The sequence below is a fragment of the Desarmillaria tabescens genome (assembly GCF_030435595.1).
Source record: "Desarmillaria tabescens strain CCBAS 213 chromosome Unknown EV420scaffold_18, whole genome shotgun sequence".
NCBI classification, from domain to species: domain Eukaryota; kingdom Fungi; phylum Basidiomycota; class Agaricomycetes; order Agaricales; family Physalacriaceae; genus Desarmillaria; species Desarmillaria tabescens.
Window position 1 is genome coordinate 464,098 of NW_026848317.1, and position 20,810 is coordinate 484,907.

General features: G+C 47.9%; 6 protein-coding genes across 6 annotated transcripts; 3 read left to right on the plus strand and 3 right to left on the minus strand.

The window, feature by feature from the left end:
- Positions 1 to 1,185: 1,185 nt before the first annotated feature.
- EV420DRAFT_389965 (uncharacterized protein) lies at positions 1,186 to 2,497 on the plus strand. The gene is made up of 5 exons (XM_060481952.1): positions 1,186 to 1,533; positions 1,582 to 1,972; positions 2,024 to 2,055; positions 2,104 to 2,424; positions 2,481 to 2,497. Exons 1-4 carry the CDS (start codon positions 1,323 to 1,325, stop codon positions 2,223 to 2,225), a joined length of 756 nt encoding a protein of 251 aa, XP_060330574.1. The 5' UTR covers positions 1,186 to 1,322; the 3' UTR covers positions 2,226 to 2,424; positions 2,481 to 2,497.
- Positions 2,498 to 3,688: 1,191 nt separating this feature from the next.
- Positions 3,689 to 4,544, plus strand: EV420DRAFT_389968 (uncharacterized protein). The gene has a single exon (XM_060481953.1). It carries the CDS (start codon positions 3,850 to 3,852, stop codon positions 4,384 to 4,386), a length of 537 nt encoding a protein of 178 aa, XP_060330575.1. The 5' UTR covers positions 3,689 to 3,849; the 3' UTR covers positions 4,387 to 4,544.
- A 4,282-nt stretch (positions 4,545 to 8,826) lies between these two features.
- EV420DRAFT_1544723 (uncharacterized protein) lies at positions 8,827 to 10,270 on the minus strand. Its single transcript, XM_060473247.1, has 6 exons — positions 10,122 to 10,270; positions 9,932 to 9,982; positions 9,687 to 9,864; positions 9,549 to 9,630; positions 9,082 to 9,413; positions 8,827 to 9,026 (listed from the first exon to the last, which is right to left on the minus strand). The coding sequence occupies exons 1-6, from the start codon at positions 10,163 to 10,165 to the stop codon at positions 8,844 to 8,846; spliced, it is 870 nt and encodes a 289-aa protein (XP_060330576.1). The 5' UTR covers positions 10,166 to 10,270; the 3' UTR covers positions 8,827 to 8,843.
- A 3,217-nt stretch (positions 10,271 to 13,487) lies between these two features.
- EV420DRAFT_1480024 (uncharacterized protein) lies at positions 13,488 to 13,898 on the plus strand (the record flags this gene model as incomplete). Its single annotated transcript, XM_060469627.1, has 2 exons — positions 13,488 to 13,622; positions 13,674 to 13,898. The coding sequence occupies 2 exons, from the start codon at positions 13,488 to 13,490 to the stop codon at positions 13,896 to 13,898; spliced, it is 360 nt and encodes a 119-aa protein (XP_060330577.1).
- Positions 13,899 to 15,048: 1,150 nt separating this feature from the next.
- On the minus strand, positions 15,049 to 16,486 carry EV420DRAFT_390363 (uncharacterized protein). Its single transcript, XM_060481954.1, has 5 exons — positions 16,087 to 16,486; positions 15,934 to 16,020; positions 15,706 to 15,869; positions 15,530 to 15,659; positions 15,049 to 15,473 (listed from the first exon to the last, which is right to left on the minus strand). The coding sequence occupies exons 1-5, from the start codon at positions 16,423 to 16,425 to the stop codon at positions 15,387 to 15,389; spliced, it is 807 nt and encodes a 268-aa protein (XP_060330578.1). The 5' UTR covers positions 16,426 to 16,486; the 3' UTR covers positions 15,049 to 15,386.
- A 293-nt stretch (positions 16,487 to 16,779) lies between these two features.
- Positions 16,780 to 18,306, minus strand: EV420DRAFT_1309047 (uncharacterized protein). The gene is made up of 5 exons (XM_060468540.1): positions 17,901 to 18,306; positions 17,719 to 17,849; positions 17,461 to 17,663; positions 17,272 to 17,419; positions 16,780 to 17,208 (listed from the first exon to the last, which is right to left on the minus strand). The coding sequence occupies exons 1-5, from the start codon at positions 18,193 to 18,195 to the stop codon at positions 16,873 to 16,875; spliced, it is 1,113 nt and encodes a 370-aa protein (XP_060330579.1). The 5' UTR covers positions 18,196 to 18,306; the 3' UTR covers positions 16,780 to 16,872.
- Positions 18,307 to 20,810: the final 2,504 nt, after the last annotated feature.

A 20,810-nucleotide genomic window follows, 5' to 3' on the forward strand; every position in this document is an offset into this window, starting at 1 on the left:
GTCCTATCGATCGCGAACTGGATGTTTTTATTCTGGTGACACGAGGGTTGGCTGTGGCGCTGATATTGCGTGGTCACCTAGGGTCATCTCCCTGTCCCCTGCGAGGTATATTGCATAGGACGACAGATTCTGGTAGATTGAACAGATCTGGACAGGTCACTCCATCAGGGTCCATAATCGATCGTGTGCCTTGGCCTTTATGCACCGAATCTATGTATCGTCAGGCTGAAGACTGTGATATCAGGTCTTATCACTCCGGATAACGATCTTATCTTTGCTGCACTGCACCACGTCCCTTTCTCTTGTTCGGAACTTGAATTCCCTCTTGTAACACACTTGCACAAGCTGGCACATTGGCGATTCACTCATTCAATTAAACAACGGGGTCGCAGCAGGAGCAATGTGGCAGTGGATACGTCACACGGGGATGGTTTTTAGGCTATCTTATTGTGTCTTCTAATACTGAGTGGCCTCCCGCAGAATTTAGAGAACTAAACTAAATTTTGGACGCATAGCAACCAGTCCTTCGACACCACCGCTACTGGCATTCTCATTCCCCGTCATAGCCTCTCCCGCAGGGAGGTGCATTACTGGATCGCCGAATCATGAGGTTGCTCCTACCCTGAGGTACTCATTCATCGTCATGCATGAACCTGGCACACCACTGGGGCAGGAGGAAGCACTCAAGGTATTTTATTTTCCAGTCCACCTGCTCTTTTTTTTTTTTTTGGATACCCATTGCCGTCCCTGCAGCTGCAAGATTTCAGCCCAACAACGGTCCCTTTACGTCAACTCGCCGTTAAGATACGAGTTCAGCGAGGTTCAGCGAAGATACATTCCCCGGCGTATCATTATGAAAGCGAACGGGCCGTTTTGTCCTGGTTGCTGTGTTGTGTTGGTAAGTACCTGCACAAGGTCCCGGGTCCACAGCCCTGACATGGCAAAGCCCGCTCCATCCCAATGTCTTGTGCTAACAGCGTGACCTATTAGACATTTCAGACATTAGGGAGAGCTTCACCCCAATGCCAAGAAAGAGACGTGGCGCGAAGGCGTTTTCTTCATTCACAAGGTATGATACCATTTCCTTCTCGTCCGTTCAGAAGCATTACTGGTGCTGATATATGACTGTCGTTAGTGCTGCCAAAGTGATGTGAAATACCTTCCAAAATCGTCATTATCGTAGTCAAATGATCGGCTGTGTTACGGCAGGCATTGGATCATAGAACTGAGTCATCCTACGGTGAGACGGCGAGGAGACGCGTACGTTCGGCTAGCTTTGTTATAAATGCCGCCTTCGAAGAAGATCATCGTCTACCCTCACCATGGCACCAAAAACTCATGAACAATACGTCGCCGACCAACACAGAATTATGCCCTCAGTTGTTACCGTCAACTTGACAGGGAAAACGGTCGCCGTTATTGGGGCAAACATCGGCTTAGGATTCGAAGCGTCGAAGCATTTCGCGAGGATGAATCCCGAGCGATTGATTCTAGCATGTAGAAATGAGGAGAAGGGAAAGGAGGCGGTCTCTCGTGAGTCTTTTGTCTTAGGGATAACACACACTGAAACGGCAGTCGTAGGCCTTCAAAAGGATACAGGATACCTGAAGGCGGAGCTCTGGATCATCGACCTCGCAAATTTCGGAAGTGTGACGGCGTTCGCTGACAAGTGCGAGCGTGAACTCGACCGGCTTGATATATTGGTTGAGAATGCCGGGATGGCAGCCTTTCGGCAGGTACGACGTCGTTCGAGGGCTGGGAGACTTGTCTGCACACCAACAACCTCGGACCATGGATTACTGGCCATTCGCCTGGTCCCAAAGATGATCAATACTGCTAGAAGGTTTGGGGTCTATCCGAGGATTGTCGTTGTCGCCAGCGATGTACACTACTGGACGACGTTCGAGAAGGAGCTGGTTGAATCACCCAACATCCTTGCAAAATTGTCAAGCAAAGAATACTGCACACCAGAGTGAGCTCCGTTCACCATTCACGTCACTCCTACGTACTAAGTCTACTTCAGAATCATGAAGCGACGATATTTTGATTCAAAATGTATGTATTTCCTCATCTCCTTTCCAGCCTGATCTAAAATTCGCTCAGTGCTTAACGTGCTTTTCGCCCGCGCCTTCCAACAACGCCTTCCTCCTTCGGCTATCACTGTCAACTCCGTCAACCCTGGGTTCTGCATCTCAAACCTTCGCTCAAAACTACCGGAGGAGTAGTCAAGAGGCCAACGCTAAACAGGAGGCCGAGCTTGCTTTTACGACGGAGGAGGGAAGTCGGCAGCTTGTGTTTAGTGCTGTCGGAGGGGCAAACGACGAAGACAAGCTTCGAGGAGGGTACATATCGTTATCGGAGGTCGTGGAGGAAAGCGACTTCGTAATCAGTGAGGAAGGGAAGGTCGTACAGGACAAGGTTTGGGTGAGTAGATAACTTTGTTGATGAGCTTCGGAGCTGATTCTATGGATTTTTGGTAGGATGAAATGCTGGGAATTTTGGAAGGTGTTGACCCCAAAGTTGCGGATGTCGCTCGCCAGTACTTGAAGGACTGATTACCTGACGTCTGCTACACCCGCTACTACGGCTGAGGTTGAAAGCAAAGCTAAAAGTCGGGAAACTCATTTTATTCGTTGTACCGCTGCTATCAGAATCCGAAGATTATAAAGATTGAGATTGTACCTTCGAAGGTACAATTCGCCCAACGAGTCGATGGTGATTGCACGTGTAACCTCGACTTCTTCGGTCTTCAGTATTCTCGGTCAATCCATGTTCGGTCTATCCCGCATTATCTCGAGAATGAACGTTGAACGAACGCCTCAGACTCCCGCTGCTCAGTACCCAGAAGAAATTTCTGCTCCGTATCTTGGACCTGCCATCCGTCCCAAATTGCCGACCTACCATGTTTTCCACTTCTCCGTCACCGTGATGCGTTTTAGAAGGCGCCGAAATCAATGCTCCTTTTTTATCACAACCTTGACTTCTCGCTGCTTCTGCCGTCTCTTGTGCTGCTTACCACGAGCATTGGAAAATATATTCCTTACCGGCAGAGCAGGGTGAGCAATGAAACCTTTGGAAAGAAATGTCGGACCTCTTCTTGTGGTGCTCATAATATGCTTTCTCCGAATCGCGCGCATCTCCGTGTCACCCAAAGTGGAGGCCATCGTCCCACACGCATCATTATGTTGACCCTGGCTTTGAATAAGGATGTGCTCTATGGCATCTTATTCACAGACGTCTCTTGGGTCGTAAATCGACTTGTTCGAATATATATACCGGGGCACTAAATTGGTGTGACTAAGTTGCGGGAACCGGGCCCGGGCCCGGCTGCACATGGCCCGTCTTCTTTTCTATTGCCTCGTTGACGCAACGTGGGCCAGTGCTTGAGTCTTCGAAGCCTCACCAGCTCCTTGTTTCCCGACGACGAGACGATTTCACACCACATAGCTGAAAAACACAGTAGCTGTAAGCATATATACCGTTCATGCCGTCTTAACAATATGTTGATCGTTGATCGCAGCCGACATGCCTCATAACTGTTCAAGATGCCGTGCTCCATGCGCAGGTATACCGTTGGCCCAACCAGCTCCAGATCCTGAAATCGAAGCTCTGCTTCGCACCAATCTTCCACCATCGGAGGCACAGGAGGCGTTCTTCAGAGAAACACGTCGGGAGGGTCAGCCGCGCTTGACCGAGCTCGAGACGCGTATCGCGGAGGTGCAGGCAAAGCTGGATGTCCTATTGCAAGAGCGAGATAGACTGGTTTGGAACATGCGGCGTTGCACCGATGTCTTGAATCCCGTTCGTCGTCTGCCTTCTGATGTGCTATGCGAGATATTTGCATAGAGCATGACTGGTCTCGAGAATTCATATTCTGTTTATTCATGCACATGGAAGAACACAAGGTCTTGGAAGATTTCCACCCCGTGTCAATGGAAACTTGGCATGGTTTCTCAGAACTGGAGACATACGGCGCTGACCTACCCACGAATGTGGTCCGTGATCGACCTCAGTTTTTCGCCATCCGTAAGCAGAGGGAAAACCAAAGTGGATGATCAGCCACCTTTGGGGGCTGCACAGCTACTCGCCATGCATATCTACCGTTCTGCCAATCATCCGCTCCGAGTGAGGCTTCGCGGTCAGATTCCACAGACATTCCTGCTCATCTTAATATCGGCATCGTATCGATGGGAGCACTTGTGCTTGGACTGGTATAATGTCAAAACTGTCGACTCGCCTTTGGATGCTTTGGTTAGCTTCCAATACAGCGATTCTTCAACGATCTACGAGAAAATCCCGCTGCTGCGTAATGTTAGCAGCCTTCGCAGGCTCATCATCGATAAAGTCCATCCTACTATACATCCTGATCGCATGATCATACCATAGGGCGCAAATCAACTCCGTGGTTGTCAATGGGTCTTTCACAAGCGAAGATGCTACCACACTCTTCAAGCTCGCCCCCAACCTTGACACCGTAGCATTCCAGCATGTCGACAATTATCCTCCCGACCTATTTCACCCTGATTCCGTACATTCAAGATCACTCAAATCATTGGCATTAAACGTCCGCCTCCCCAGCACACCCAGCGCTAGTACCGAATATCCTTCCACAGTCACTGTTCTATTCGATAGTCTTACTCTACCCGCTCTCGAGCATTTCCGAATTGATTTCGGTGGCGCTTGTGGTCTATCCGAGACCATTATGCGTCTTTTGCGTAGATCCCAATGTGCATTAAAGCGTCTGGCTCTTATAGGAGCTTCCACGGGTGATTTGGAGGAGCTTCTTGAAGCAGATGAGTTTGGGACTTTGGAGGAGCTTGGAGTCATAGGAGGGCTGAGAGATGTTTCCTGCCTTCAAATCGTCCTTGAAATTCTCACCGAATCGGCTGCCCTTCTTCGACTTCGGACTGTCGAGATCGATGCGTCTGACATTGTGGAAAGCATCGACACTTGTCAAGATGCTTCCATTCAGTTTCTGGAGTCCCGCCAGGTTGAGAATAAGGGTTTTGGGAGGTTGGATAGCTTGACACTCCATGCTCGGGCATCGTTCGAGCTCTCGGAGGCCAGCGTTCAAAGATTAGAGACATTACGTAGGTTTGGTACACGATTCTACATATATCGCCATTGATGTGCCAAGGATCGTACTTCGCTAACAATCTTAGGTGGTCTTTTTTACCGAAATATGCTATGTACTACGCAATTAACTACCAAACACACAGTCGACAAGCTTATCGTTTCGCCCATAGCGATATATCCATACCGCATTATACGTTTAACACATAAGTAAGTATTTGGCTTGCGGGCGAGAAGTCGCAAAAGCTGCCTGAAGTTAAAGTGGAATTTTAAAAGTAAACTGCGGAAGGGACGGGCCGAAAGTCCGAGCGGAGCTACAATGGCCCCAGCCTTTCTTCCTCACTTCCTCCAAGCACCAAGTGTCTTCTACTGAATCGTCTACTCGACCTTTCTTGCCTTCTCGTTTCCATACACTCCTGAACCTGCGTCATTCATTGGCCTGAAATTCAGAAGGACCCTAATTCTTCAGAGCGAACATCTTGCCAATTCAGTCAGCGTCAGAGAACGCTGGGATGGCGACTGGAGAACACAAACAAGTAGAAGGCTGGGAAATTAGTATGTGATGTCTTATTCAGCGGGGAGACGAAAACTCAAGAGCTTTTCAATTACACTGACAGTCGTACGAACTCCGTCGTGGTCACCAGTCTCGTGATTCCTTAGTTGCTCTGGGCATCCTGCAAGTGTTTGCTCATCCCGAAACTCGTCGTCTCGTCGTGGTCGCGAGATGAGCGCGCTATCGAATGAAATTATGGGAGTAGGACAAGGCTTCCCGGAGCATTCGCAAACAAGAGATTGCACAAAGAGTGTGTTTCGTTCTCCTTGTATCCGTACTTTTGCGCTAACCCGCGAACAGTATCTGTATACCTGCTTCACACTCTCATATAGTGCTCAGCTTGATCTCTGATCGGCCCCTGCAACTCGACGTCTCGTCTTTCCTAGCGCTCGGGACTCCAGTAGGCTGGTATACCCGTCAACGATGTGGAAAGCATGCGAAATGAGGGACTGGAGCCGCCATCCAGCGCAGAAAAGGGGAACCGACGGCCCACTTATAGTGTTGTTAGATCTCTGGATAGCGGAGAGGCTGCAGGTATAAACAGTTGTCCGGGTCATACAGGAATATGATGTCGCAATCAGCTGGGGGAGGGAAGATTGTGCAGGTCAGATTTGGGATGAGTAATTTTACTTTCAGGTAGGCTAAAATTGCTGATTCCTTGTACTTAGGAGATACCAGCCAGTTTTGACTCTAAGATCTCGGAGGTGCATACATTGACGTTGCCTCGTCGAATGAGTGCACTCCTACGCATTACAAGGTTCTCCCGATCCTCAACAGCAACTCTGCTTTGTTTCCTTCCATTATGCAAGTGCACAATGTATCCATTGCCCGCTCGAAAAACTTATCCAACGCTATCCGTTGGGAAATATGAGGCACTACGCCTGTTTATAATCGCCTCGCTCCTTCTCATCTCGTACTTTGTCCCCGAAGACTAGTAAGAGGCCTTCGTCCTTGATCGTTCATATAGCTCATGTTTCTTTATGCGAGCAGTCGACAAAGCGTGCATGTGGATGTGTCTAGAAGCCACTCAAAAGTTTCAAAAGCGGCATCCGTCAATTCAGGGTATATGCGGGTCTTTTTATCACATCGGCGATGCTATGACACAAAGTTGGATGCAGACTAATTTGGCATTGCCTTGGATCAAGACGGATTATACCACACCAGGGCGGTATTGGGACTTCGAACACGTCCATGCCGATTCCCTGCCTGACTCGGCGCAATTTTCTTGGCTGTTTGGCTCGGTTTCCTCTGGAATATCGGTCATTACCGCTCTTCAGCTTCAGGTCAGTAGTGCGTTGGAAGGTATTGAAAGTCCAACTAATATGTGAACTCGTAGATAATGAGACGCGTCAAGAAACTTCCGTTATCAAGGACCCAGTGCCTATGGGACCCACAAACCCCCATCTTGACGTTGTCCCATCCCGGCGGCCCCACCCTAGACCAATGCACAAATGACAGAACCTTTCTCACATCCTGAGGATGACGACGAACCACCCAGCAGTGGAAGTAGCGGCCAGTTCAAGATGTGGGGATCAACTAGTGGATCTGGGAGATAAGGATCGAGGAGAATGCGATCCGGATAGTGATTCCGCCCTCTCCCACTTCTCCTCCCTGCGCTACAACCCTTGGGCGTCCTCCTCTTTCGAATCCCTGGACCCTACCCTGCACTGCGCAATGTCTTAACTCATTTTGTCTTCTCGGCGCTGGGAATCGTGTCCATGGCTGCTCTACCTGGGTTGATACAGAGCAGGCTGCGGAGAATCCGAGTCTGAGCGTAGGAGGTTTGCTTGACGCGATGCTGGGGAACATGGTACAGGTAAACATTGGCAGGGTTCGCTTACAGGAGGTTTGTCTTTCCTCTCTTTTTCATGAGTATCAATTGACACGGCTTCCGCAGTACGACATTGAGCGGCGCAGAGCTCCCTATTGGGTCGTTTTCCGAGCCGCCTCTTTGTGCTCGGTATGGTGCTTCTCGTGGGCCCGGCAGGTTCCACTCTATGGTCGTGCAGGTGAATTCGAATCTGACGATGGTAGTACCAGCAGTCCTGGCGAATGATTGTGGACGAGTATAGGCTCATCTCGTGTTGACGTTGACGGCAGAATGGATACTTTGACAACAGGCTCCCGGTGAGGAAATGATGCTTGGCAGGATGAACGCGGTTGTGTTGCATTCGTGTAGGTCATACCTTGCCCATCGCTTGCCTTGGCTAACGACTCTGTGTAGATGTACTTTCAGTTCTTCTTGCACAAGCGTTTTATGCAGATAGAAAGCCACGCGAAAGGATTTGCCAGACCGTGGGATTTGACGCTCCTACCGGAAATATCTCGTCTCCTCAGAAGTCATCCCTTCCGCCTGTCATTCTTACTCCCACAACTGGAAATCCTGGCCTCGCTGAAATTGGCCCTGAATCAAAATGAACCATCCTGTTTTGCTTCTTGTCCTCAAGCATCTCGCCTAGTCCCTCGACGACCTTGCCTCCTCTCGTTGCGCATAGATCATGTTGATCTTTTAACAATGTTACAAGGCATACCACTACCGTTCGTTGTAGAGCGAAATGCAAGCTGGCCATAGTGTCGTTGTCGGGATTCTGTGCGGATCGCGCTCGAGCTTGTGTTCATGGCATGGGGAATGAGCATCATGTGTGACGCAGTACAGACAGTGGTCCTCTTCGCAGTCGTACTCGTCAAGTTTGCGATATATTTGAGCGGGCCATGCTCGTGACGGTGTCTGTTGGTGGCGGTTTAGTTTCGGGACGTTCCGGAGACAAGGCTGATTGCGCAGGGTGCTGAGGTTAGGTGTGGAGTGTAAAGCATTGCTGTCGTGACCTGCCGTTCGTTGTATGTGACTGGGGCTGTCATAGCTTCTATGTCTTATTCCGCATCCTCCTTTTCGTTTGCGATTAGCATGTGCCCCTCTATATATTTTGGTGCCCACCTATCATATTCTTATCTTTGCTCCTATTATGCCTTTTTTCTCGATGTATGTTGCCGTTTTGTTTACTTTTCAACGCCGATATACTGATCAATATAAAGTTAGACTCACCACAAGACTAGATTAGCTGGAAACTGGAATCTGGGAAAGGTATCGATAGAAATCGGGTCAAGCGCAACATACGAAAATCTCATCCATAAGCCGATAATGAGCCTTCCCGCAAACAAGAGCATAGATACATATATCACCGATTGTAGAACAGATTACATGTGCCAATCTCTATTTTCACACCATATTCTCCACTGATGGATTCTCGGACTTCAAGTAAGTCGTGTCCGAGCGTACCGAACTCTCTACTGTGTCGTGAAGTGCGCGGCGCGGATGAAGATTGTACGATGGCTCATTGCTATCTGTCTTCACTTGCGCATCCAATCCAGCACGGTATATGATCAGGGATGGGGCGATTGCCTACACAGAGTTAGCGCAGTCCTCCAGCTGAATAAGGAAGGTGAACATATCATACGCTTATCTGCCCCAGTGAATCAGCGATGATGATGCTAATGCTACTCGATGTACTGAAGAAGGCAAGGAAGAGAGTCGATGTAATCGCAGATATTGCTCCTGACTCGACAATCATCCAAATGATGTCCATATAGGACTTGGCTACTGTACTTGTTCTCCAGGATCGTGTTCGTCGCGATACCCACCAGATACGAGCAGCAATTAGGGCGGTGGCAGAAAGCTGTGTTGCTAGAGATAGCGAATACGATGCCTGGAGCCATCGGTAAAGGACTTGAACAGATTCTGGCTGGGGATCCAGACTCGAATCAAGATATATAGAAATGTATCCGCAGACTTTGAATGCAAGCGGTAAGACAGGAACAAAAACACAAAGGAGAACAAGGACTTACCACCGAATGCTAGAACCATGATGACCTAGCGTACGTTTGACATCAGTCTGAGAGACTGGTAAATATGGACTAGTGAAACGTACGGGAAACACGGACACCTTAACGCTCTTATTCCAAACTACATATAATCTCCAGATCATTATTGCATCGCACGCAATACACTATACAAATGTCACTACCAGGCTAGTATTTTTCACTTGATATAAAGCGAACTCACATTTGTAATGGCAGCAGCCTCCTGCATGACATTGACCCATCGAGTCTGGTTGTCCCAGAACGCAATGGAACCCTCGGGGTCCTTCAACCAGATGAAGCCTTCTATGAGAGAGCGCAGACCTGCGGCAATATGGATTGTCGATACAATGAACTGGAAAGTCGCACCCCCAAGTAAGAACCTATAAGAGAAAATGCACGGTAGAGTTGTTATTTGTCACTGAAAGGACTTCATGTAACGAAGCGCACCACCAGCGGCGCCTGATGAGCAGGTTGACACAGCTGAAATAAAGAACCAGACTGAGAGGAATCAATATTGTGCAGGATTTGAGGGCATTTCCGAATCGTGTGCTTACTTGACGCCTAGAATAGCATGGTCATTAGTAGAATACTCGACACACATATGGCAACAGCGTACCGTATAGAACAGAGCTAGCACCAAACACCTACGAGAGATGTGTAATCTGATGGAAGATCGTTCATGGCCACTTTTGCTCTACAGTTCGACATCCTAGTTAGAACTTGGGAGGCATTATATATCTCGGACGCCGTCCTATTCTTGCCTGGACACCGAATATTTCTACGCATCTCAATGGAACAATCAGAATTCCGAAGCAGGCAGACATTTAGTTCCTGTGGCACGACATACAATTCAGAGGTTGTCTAGGAGTAAGTGAGGCTCCCAGATGCCAAGGGCAAGCAATCCAGACTATAGCTACCAATAATCCCCTTAATTAATCACTGATCCTAAGTAACCCAGCACTGGAGAATGAGAACCTCTCAACGGGGGCAAGTGCCAGAAACATCGCTGGGTGCTGTTGAATTTGCGGAGTTAATGTGCTATATATACCAGTTCTCAGGGACCAGAGAGCAATTCGTGCAGACCGTATGTGATTTTTTAGTAGAGAAAGGTCGAGAGGTCTGACCAACAGCCAGTTTATATCCAATAGATTATCAGAACAAGGGGGGTTTCCAAGATGAAAAAATGGAAGTTCTGCAGATCATCTCAGCACGATATCGGGCATTGAAACTTGAAGCAAAGGGATGCACAGTACTGTTGGCCTAACATTGTATACCGATTAGTATTACTATGTATCCTACTAAAAGGATAGGAAGCTTTGGCTTGTACTTCGACGTCTGTTTATGCAGCTTCGCTAATGCCTGATCAAGGGCAGTTGTTTGCTTGGCCCTAATTGACGAGATGGTGTAGAACAGAGTATCTTACCATACCTATCCAGATGAGACGAGGTATAGAGGATGAATCAAAGAAGACCTCAATGTAAAAGGCCCCGAGTCGGTTTCAGACTATGAACGGAAATGGCAGGGAAATGGTTCCCTGCGACTAACCGTGTCGAAAGAACCATTACGGAGCGAAGGAAGGGGAGAATTTAAACGCAAGAGGGGGCGCTTAATTATAAGAGATAGATACGGTGGGGGCTATAAGTAAGTAGTAGTAGTAATATTAGGAGGCGGGTTGAACACAGGGTTCAGATTTGTGGCTGTGGTGATGCCGTCATCTCCCAATTAGTCATCACCGCTCTCAAACTAAAATCTTTCGTCATTTGTTGTGACTTGTCCGATCCGCAAAGCTATGGCTATGTCCGGTCGTCGTCTATGAATCTTGTTGCAATACATTGATTGTTCATCAGTGTCAACTAAGATTTCTTTCCACGTTGGAATCATCGGTTGATCAATGGTCAGCCTTTGCATCTATTCGTCAGATCGAACATAAGAATACCACATGCCTCTTGCCAAAGGGAATGCTTTTCCAAGTATGTAATCTATCAGCAGTAGTCCGGCAGTCATCATGGAGCCCGGATTGGGAGGCAGACGAACTTTCCATACATTGCAAGTGCATATATTTTTTCCGGGCCATGTTGTATCCCGCAATGAGGTATCTTTCACTCCTCGTCAAAGGTAGACATCACGAACCAGCGGAAGGCGGAAGGATGAAGCAAAGAAGATCGGACCGGGCGGCGCGGACAATTACAAAATTTGTAATTCGGATCACTTTGCCTTTTGATCATCACCAATACCAACACCAACACCTTGTCGCTGTGAATGGTGACAGCATCATATAACGGGTCGCCTATGAAGACTACCAAAGCTGCTAGACCAAGCTGAAGGCCGACGAATCCAATTATGCGAGCCTCAAATTCAAGCTCAAACTCGCCGTTTCCGTAGCATAGTGGCATTGGGCGCTCCAAGTCATTCGATACATGTATTCATGTTGGTCACGGTTCCAATGTGGGTAAAGCAAAATACTGTCTCCTTCGCTTTCTCTCTAAAATTGTATAGAAGCTTTTGTCGTGTACCAAAATAGCTTTCGGTGCCACAGCTGGGTGACGGCTATTTTGCACGAGTCAAAATGACATCAAAATCCTCCAGTATTTCCTTATTAGGGAGGTGCCAAGGATTTTGATTCCATTTTGACCCGCGCAAAATAGTCGCCACCCAGCTGTGTGCCTTGTCTGCACCTGTCTCAAACGTTGGCATTCAACTGTCACCATTTTCAAGGGAACTTCTTGCGAGTCCTCAGAGTTATGTATCTCGTTTAATCTGGCAGAGGTGCGTGAACAATCGCTATTCCCAAATTCGGAACTAAACGTACTTTGTTCTCCAGTGTCGTCGTATGATTCATCGGCCACCTGGTTCATCTTTTGATGCACCGAGTAGCGAATGCGATGTAGCTAGGAACTCCCGTGGGATACAAATTCGAGGATATATGGGTGCCAATATGCATAGTCGTTCTCTTGTGAGTTGCAACCTATGTTATCTTCCTCCGTTATTCACGTTGCCAGGGGATGGCGATACGGGGAGCCCCGGCATCCTTGTCTACAAAATATTAGGATGTTGCCGTCTTTCATTGGATGGCTGCCGAAGAATCTATGGCAACATCACGTGCTCTACTTGTCAACAAGAAAGCCAGCAGAACCAGCGCAAATGTTTTCGGCGGTTTTGATAGACACTTCTCTCGAGGTAAAGTGTCTTTAGTCCATTTTGGCTTGATGTGACGGTCTCATTTGCTAAAGGTTCATAGGATGTCGCACCCCCGTGTGTGGCTGCACTATAACAGGGACCGCTATTGCGACAACCATCCAACCCTTCCCATACCTGTCTTACAACTGAACGCTGACATCGACGACGCCAGTACTAGTCATCCGTGGTACATGGCTTCATTAAACGGTCATCGACCATGAATGGTAATGGGAACACACTGAAAAAAGGACCAGCTCAGTCGATAGCTGTGTAACAATTGTGACGTATAACTCTGCACGACAACGGGCCCGGGCATTGCCGCCGATTAGTGACTCAAACACGCGACAGTACGTGGACATTTTTCCATCATCGCTTCGTGGGCTTATCTTTCTCAAAGCTCACCACCGTCCACAGACATGGAGGCAACGGGCTGGAAACGTCAGAACCAGAAACCTCTAAAACTGGTCCTTCCCACTGCCTGCCGTCCGATGCTCACATGGGAACTGAGCGACTCGATCCTTCACTGCCTGCCTCAAACCCTCATAGAAAGGATAGGTATTCTTGGAGCGCCGAGAGTTTGAGTAGTGAAAGCTCAGCTAAGGTAGATGATCTTCTTGATTTTAGTTTCGTTACAGTCGACCTACACCAGTACTGTCATTTCCTAGCTCCACGATGGTTCGCACCGAACCGCCCTGTCTCCTCGTGGTTCTATAAGAGAGGCCCCGTCGGATATTGTGCGTAGGTTGTTTATCATCCCCTTCAAATCGTTCTAACTGATTCCTAGCATCAGGACGAACATGTACAAGGTCATAACAGCGATCTAAACATGTACGAGATGAAGAAAGGGGTGAGTACCGACATCGAAATGGCAGCAAATTATGAGGGAAGCAAATCTTCCTCGTCTTCCGGGGTTCTGCCGTTATCTCTTCACCCGAATCTCGGACTGCAATCACAATCAGAGGTAAGCATCAACCTGTGATTCGAACTTGAGGCCTGACCACGAAAACTGTAGGATCGCATCGACAGCTCTCGGTTTGGGGCTGTTCTAATTGGTATCGACGGATATCTGTATCATCCTCTACACGGTTGCCTGTCCGACGCGAAACTGATGGGGAAGTATATCGTTGAGGATCTCGGCGTCTCCAAAAATCGAATCCAACTTTTTCTCGGTGCCTCAGGCGGGGAAGTCAACCTCGACCTTGACGCTCTAGCTGAAATCGGCCCTGAATCAAGATGAACCATCCTGTATTGCTTCTTGTCCTCAAACATCTCGCCTAGTCCCTCGACGACCTTGCCTCCTCTCATTGCGCATAGATCATGTTGATCTTTTAGCAATGTTACAAGGCGTACCGCTACCGTTCCTTGTGGAGCGAAACGCAAGCTGGCCATAGCGTCGTTGTCGGGATTCTGTGCGGATCACGCTCGAGCTTGTGTTCATAGCATGGGAAATGAACATCATGTTTGACGTGGTATGGACAGTGATCCTCCTCTTCGCAGTCAAGTTTGCGATATATTTGAGCGGGGCCGGCAGTGTCTGCGTTGGTGGCGGTTTAATTTTAGGACATTCTGGAGACAGGGCTGGTTTCGCAGGGTGCTGAGGTTAGGTGTGGAGTGTAAAGCATTGCTGTCGTGACCTGTGGTTCGCTGTATGACCGAGGATGTCATAGCTTCTATGTCTTATTCCGCGTCCTCCTTTTCGTTCGCGATTTGCATGTGTCCTTCTATATCCTTTGGCACCTATTATTTCCTTCTTTCTGTTCTTGTTGTTATGCCTTTTTTTCTCAATGTGTGTTGCCATCTTGTTTACTTTTCAACGCCGAGATACTGACCAACATCAAGTCAGACTCACCACAAGACTAGATTGGCAAGAACCTGGATCTGTGAAAGGTATTGATAGGAATCGGGTCAAGCGGCATACGAAAATATCATCCATAAGCCGATAATGAGCCTTCCCGCAAATAAGAGCGTAGTAGTAGCATGAGTCCAACACGCGCCGAACCTAATCCCATCCTCATCTGTTTTATCTCTCTCCGTCCTTGTCCGATTTTCTCACCTCGTACATTCACTTGCATTTTTGCACATCGAACATACCGTGGCTGTCTGGCACGACGCGTACAATGAATATCTCGTCCCGCGTCTCTGATGCGTCGTGGCCTCATGACTTTACAGTTGCTCATCTGGGAAGGGTCTACCGTCTTAAAATTATAGCGCCCTCGTCTCAAGCTCATTTAGTGTGTGTACTAACCTATGAGGAATTATTCTCTTCTCAACTTGAATTTATTTCCATGGGATTTATTTTCCTCCTTATCCGCTCCGAGCTCGGAGTCGCGTCGCGGTACGTGATATCTGAGATCTCCTGGTCCCGCTATTCTCACTGACGCCGTCTCCTTACTGACAGTCGCCACTAATAGGACCTGATGTCGTGATGATCTAGAATGTAAAGGCCTCGGGACAGGTCTATGGAGCTTGGAAACTGCCTTGCTTTCAGTCTCTTGCAGTTGGCGTCATGCGGAGACACATACTTGAAACCAATTACAAAGCGACATCATATTGCAGGTAATTCGTAGGACAGAGGCGCAGGAAAGAAGTCACCAAAGAAATAGACGAACGTATGATGTACATAACGAATGAGAGAAAGGAGAGGCGAGGATAGTTATAGCAAGGAAAGGTAAGGACACCACATATGTCAAGCGTCCACAAGAACCATCGTCCACATCCTGCATGATCATCCTCGTCCGTACATTCGCACACTTGCAAGTTTATTCAAAATGAGGTCCGTGGAAGCTTCTGAACGGGCTTCGGCGAGGACTTTCTGTTTATTTATTTCAGAGTTAGCGATAGAAAGAACAGGTCTGAATATTATCACACCTTCATTGTTCCCTGAATAAAGTCCCACTCCATCTGGGCGAAATGATACTGGGCGAGTATCCCATTGCGGTTGTTCCATTGCCCAAGATCAACCGCTATCTTCAGTCCTTTGATGAGAGCCTCGGCCATACTACGAAAGTATGAGTGGGAGCACCGTCGCGGAAACTCGGACGTACACAACATAGTCTTTGAGAATCGTCTCGAGCTTTTCATAGAGCGCGATCTTAAATGCAAAAACACCAGCTGGTGTCTCTCCCTTGGGCACGCTGAGAAGAAACACCAGTAAACGTGTATATAGGTCAATCCTGTGTACGAGCCACTCGATTTTCCGGACATTTCCCTGCAGTGAGCGAATAATTAATTAATAAGCCTGATGCTTCAGCTTCATGCATCATGCATCGTACCTTTGTTATGCGCTTCACAAGTCCTTTCTGAAAATTGGCGGCGACGGTCAAGACGGGTTTCATGACTTGCAACACATCCATCTTGATCTTATGTTAGTCCCTCCCAAAGGAAAATGGTGCAGTGGGAAGCAAATGATAGAGACTCGCCTTTACTGAGATCTCGCCTTTCGGTAAAATAGGTGAATAACTGGCATGCAACTCCTCAGTCGCTACAACTGGAAGAGTCGATGAAGACGAGTCCGATAACTTTTCCGGTTTCTCCTCAAGTTCCTCAGCTCTTAAGTCCATCTTCACCCGTTCCTCCTCTTCCGTCTCGCTGAAAAGTCCATGATGATAGTCGGCACGTTGCGGTGGTGGCTGAGATAGGCTCCCATGTACAAAGGCATGCCAGAATGACGCTAATTTTCCCGGCCAGTTGTCCTGCTTGACGGAGTTGTTCACGATGGGATCATGAGCTTCCTGTGAATGCTGAGTAAAGATGTGGGAATACATAGAGGATAGTGATGAAGGTTACGGTGAAAATAAGCAAGGAGGAAGCAGGCCAAAGTTGCCGGTGACAGCGCAGATCGTTTCCCTTTTGGGTTAACGTGCAATGTTATACCAGGTCGGATACCAGTACTTCACGCCATGAACGCAACTGGGCTGTTCAGAATACGAGTATTTGAGCTAATACATGAGTTCACACATATCGTAGCAGGAATGTCCAAGAGACGAGTTCCTTGAACCTCCAATATAGATAGATGGAGAGCTTACAGAGAAAATCTTTAAGCTTTTTGATAATCCAGTTGAACACACTTCATTGAGGAATCAAGTGGGTTCGATTTAGCTGAATAAAATACATAAAATGTCTTGCTGTACGAGATCATGAATGATTGATTTTGTCTTGAGAGCCGATTCCGATAGTGTACTTCTCGATTTTCGACTAATAATCCATATCGTTCACGATAGTGACCAGTCTCCGGATGAATGAGTCCTTGCGATGGATACCTGCAGACAACTGATATCATGGAGAAGTGCGACCAGCATACCTGCTGACCCTCCACCTGGAGCCAGATAATTAAGCTCCTGTTTATCTTTGTCCATCTCTTCCAAGTAGTCCGCCGCTCCTGACATATGTGCAACTTGGCAGCATGCGGCGTGCAGGCGCAAATATTCGGTCGACGGCAGCTTCAAGCGACTATCAGTAGACGTGAACTCGACGAAGGCGGGGAGTTTCTTGAGTTCGAAAATGAGCTTGGGGACGGATGTTCCGACTTTATAGCGATTGGGAATTTCCTGAGGTCATTTATCAGGGCGTCCTGGACGGTGTAAGGAACGCAGGTGCGGAAGAAAACGAACCGTAGGTTCTAACCAGAGCTTGAGAGTATCAAATAATGTGTGTAGACCGCTCTCGAATGTAAGGATGTTTGTCAGGGAGTGTACGCTGTTGCCAGAAAGTTCATGTTGGGTTTCTGAGTAACCAAAGTGCTGAATGATGGTCCAAGTTCTCGCTGCATAATCAAGCTTTGAATACGGTAAGTGTCTGACAGCGATGAGAAGTTTTTGAAAGACACCTTGGCGTCTTCAGAGAGGGAAATGTCAGTGGACTGAAAGAAGATGTGGCTACACTGTGTCTCCTGAACTATCAACGATTGGGCGTGCACTTGGGCTTCGATCTCCTCGTTTTCCAAATAGGAGAACATGTCAACCGCTCCAGATAATACACATCGAAAATTGTCACGAATCAGAGCCTTAAATCGATATCATCAGATAATGTGACGATTGATTAGGATGAAAAATGCTGACGCTTTTTTTCGCCTGCGAATGATTCATTGGACGTTCAATCAAGTCCTCCTTTATCATTTCTTGGATATTGTTGAACGGAGGTCTGGAGGAATCTAGTGACATAGAAGGTGTTCGAACTTCCTTCTTTCTGACTGCAAATGACCGCTTTAATGGTAGCAACATCATATGGGGCAGTCACTTACATGTGCGGAGGAGGTATCTGTCGAAGAAATTGCCTTGTTTCACCACAGCATCGTCGTCTTCGCAGCAAATGGTCGTATCAGCAACATGGGAGATCGCTTCAATAGTAGGGCCGAAGGTCAATAGGTACCCTAGAATCCGTACGTCCACCAAGTACTTATTCAGGAGTTTCAGTTCGCTTTCGAGGGCGGTCTCGTCAATCTGGCGCATGATGTTCTTCTCAACTATGCGGCACCTTTCGTATGCACTGACGACCGTGGGTTCCGGATGCCTGAAGTCCAATGGCAGAGCACTCATGGTTGTAGCTAAGCAATGATAGGACTGCAAGAAAGAAATTGAAATTGATTTCTGTGTTCGGAAGCACTGCCACACTGCCACTGGTTGTCGAACGACAAAAATGGGCCAAGTAAGTCTCCGAAAAAAAAAGTGTCGCGTTGATGGTCAAGATACGAGGTGGTTGCTGAGGGAATCTATAAGGAATGGTAAGGTAGGTGACAAAGTAGATATCCGTGACCGTTTCTCAAAAAGTCGAACATTTACTGAGAAGATATGCGTAGGGACGTTTTCAAGGCGATCATTGTTTGGTGAGAGGAGATGATCCAATGGTGAGCTCGATTACTTTCTGCTGGCAAGCTGCTGCAAGATTGGAGACTCGGACTCGGACATGGGAGAGCGTGGATAGGGGCTAATGCGGCGGGGCTTCCAAACACGGAAATATATTTCAAATTGCCTTTCCTTCCTTCTACCACGACCTTCCCGTTGGTCTTCGCCATTCCGTGGCGCGCTGCATTGCAAGGATCCAGTAGATATGCACCCAACAAGTTGATTTTAAAGACTATGAAAGCTCCCAAAGCTGCCGGATCAAGGTTGTGGCCAACGAATGCAAGTATGCGAACTTTTGCTTCCAGTTCAAAGCTTACCGTCTCTGTAGTATCGTGGCATCAGGCGCTGTAAGAAATCTATTATACCTTATTTTTATTTATTTCGGGAAAGGGTATAAGTTGAGCCAAGCAAAAATTCTGTCTTCTTCTCTCTAAAATCGTACAGAATCACTCGCTGTGGACAAACATGGCCCCTGCGCGCCTTGTCTGCACCTGCATCGAATGCTGCTATACAATTGGCCCCGCTTTCAAGGGAACTTCGTTCGAGTGTTCAAGGGGTCTAGCTCGTTTCATCTGGCAGAGGTGCGTTGAATAATTACTATCCCCAGGTTCTGACCTGAACGTTCTTTTATCTCCAGGTGTCATTGTACGATCCGTCATCTTCTGGTACCAGGCAGCGGATGCGATATGGCTTGGAAATTTCTGTGGTAGTACGAATTTGCGACGCCATATACCTTCCAACATGGATAGTCGTTCTGTTTCCGTGAGTTACACTCTGTATTTTCACCCTCCCTTGTTTATATTGTGAGGCTGATAGCGACACAAGAGAACTGCGACGTCCTTGTTTCCCTTTGGATGCGAGTCGAAGAATCTACGCTAACACGGTCTCTACTACCAACCAGAAAGCGGGAAAAACTAGTGCAAATGTTCTCGGGCGGAATTTACCGGTTCTTTTTTAGAGGTAAAGTGCCTCTTGTCCATCTAGACTTGACACAACGGTCTCAATTGCTTAAGATTCAGAGAATGATGCATCCCCGTGCCTGGCTGCACTGTAACGGCGCCTTCTATTGTGAAAACCATCCAGTCCTTCCCATACCTGTCTTTTGTCACCCTGATCCGCTTCCCATCCCCATCACCCCTGCCCAAACCTTGGCCTTTGATCTGACACATTGACGGTTCGAACTTTATATGAGGCGAAAATAGTCGTTTTGGTTGGCGCTCAATCATGGAAAAGGCCCTCAGAAAACGACGATTCTAAAACAGCTCGATTTAAGAACTTGGGAGGTTTTCACTCGGATCTGAACATTGACTGGTACGTATCTTGTCTCTGTTGGTGAGCGTACGCTGACCACCGTCGTTTAGAACAACACCCACGACGTAGCCACATGTTCCACTAGGAACAGAAGACTTGCATATCATCTCCTGATGAACAATGTTCTTCAATATTCCATCAGACTCAGGTACTCCCCGTGACAGCGGTGGCTCATACTACGAGCTTTACAAGGAAGCCAAGTTTCTATGAAGATACCCCCATTCCCTCGTCGTTGGGTACAGGGATGTTTCACCGTAGGAATCCGTTACGGTCCGTTTACCTGGGAAACCTTTACACAATAGGAGGAAAACGGCGAAAATACGCGCACCCTTGTACGTGTCATCGCCATCGACGCGATGAATGGGTACACAACGCTTTAATGCTCTTTGAGCGACATGACCTTGACATATAACCGTGTCTTTGGTTTCTGTCCAATACACGCTCCAGGTTAGTTATAGCGTTACATCGTGAAGGCTTTATCTCAATGTTGTTCTTTCAGCCCTGCTTTTAGCAAAGCGTAGATGATCAAAGCGCGCTGCCAGCTCTGACTGGACAAAGCTGAGATCCTGCCGTACTGCGATGACTGGCAACGTCATCATCGTCAGTCACCCCCTGTAGCACCCCGTCCTTAGCACGCATCACAGGCCCGCCAGCCTGCTTGTCCCGCTAGCAGAAGTATGCGAAGCTCATCTAAATTGCCCCGACACGTCTCCTTAACTTGCGATGGAACACCATCTTCCCCGCTTTCTGCTTGCAGAAGGATCTCCAGTCGTTTTGTGCTACGATGGCTGCCTGTCTTGCAACAGCCGCGGTGTATTAGTCTTCTTTCGCGCTTTATCCAGAGGGTAATACGGTGATGGGCAGCACCGTTGATCACCTCTCCCAGCTTGCTCACCTATTCAATCGGATCGCGTGCGGAGTCTCATTCCTCCCTTCACTTCATTCATGCTGGATCTCAGTACCCGTCGCCATTTGACGATGATGTCGCAGTTGTTTTC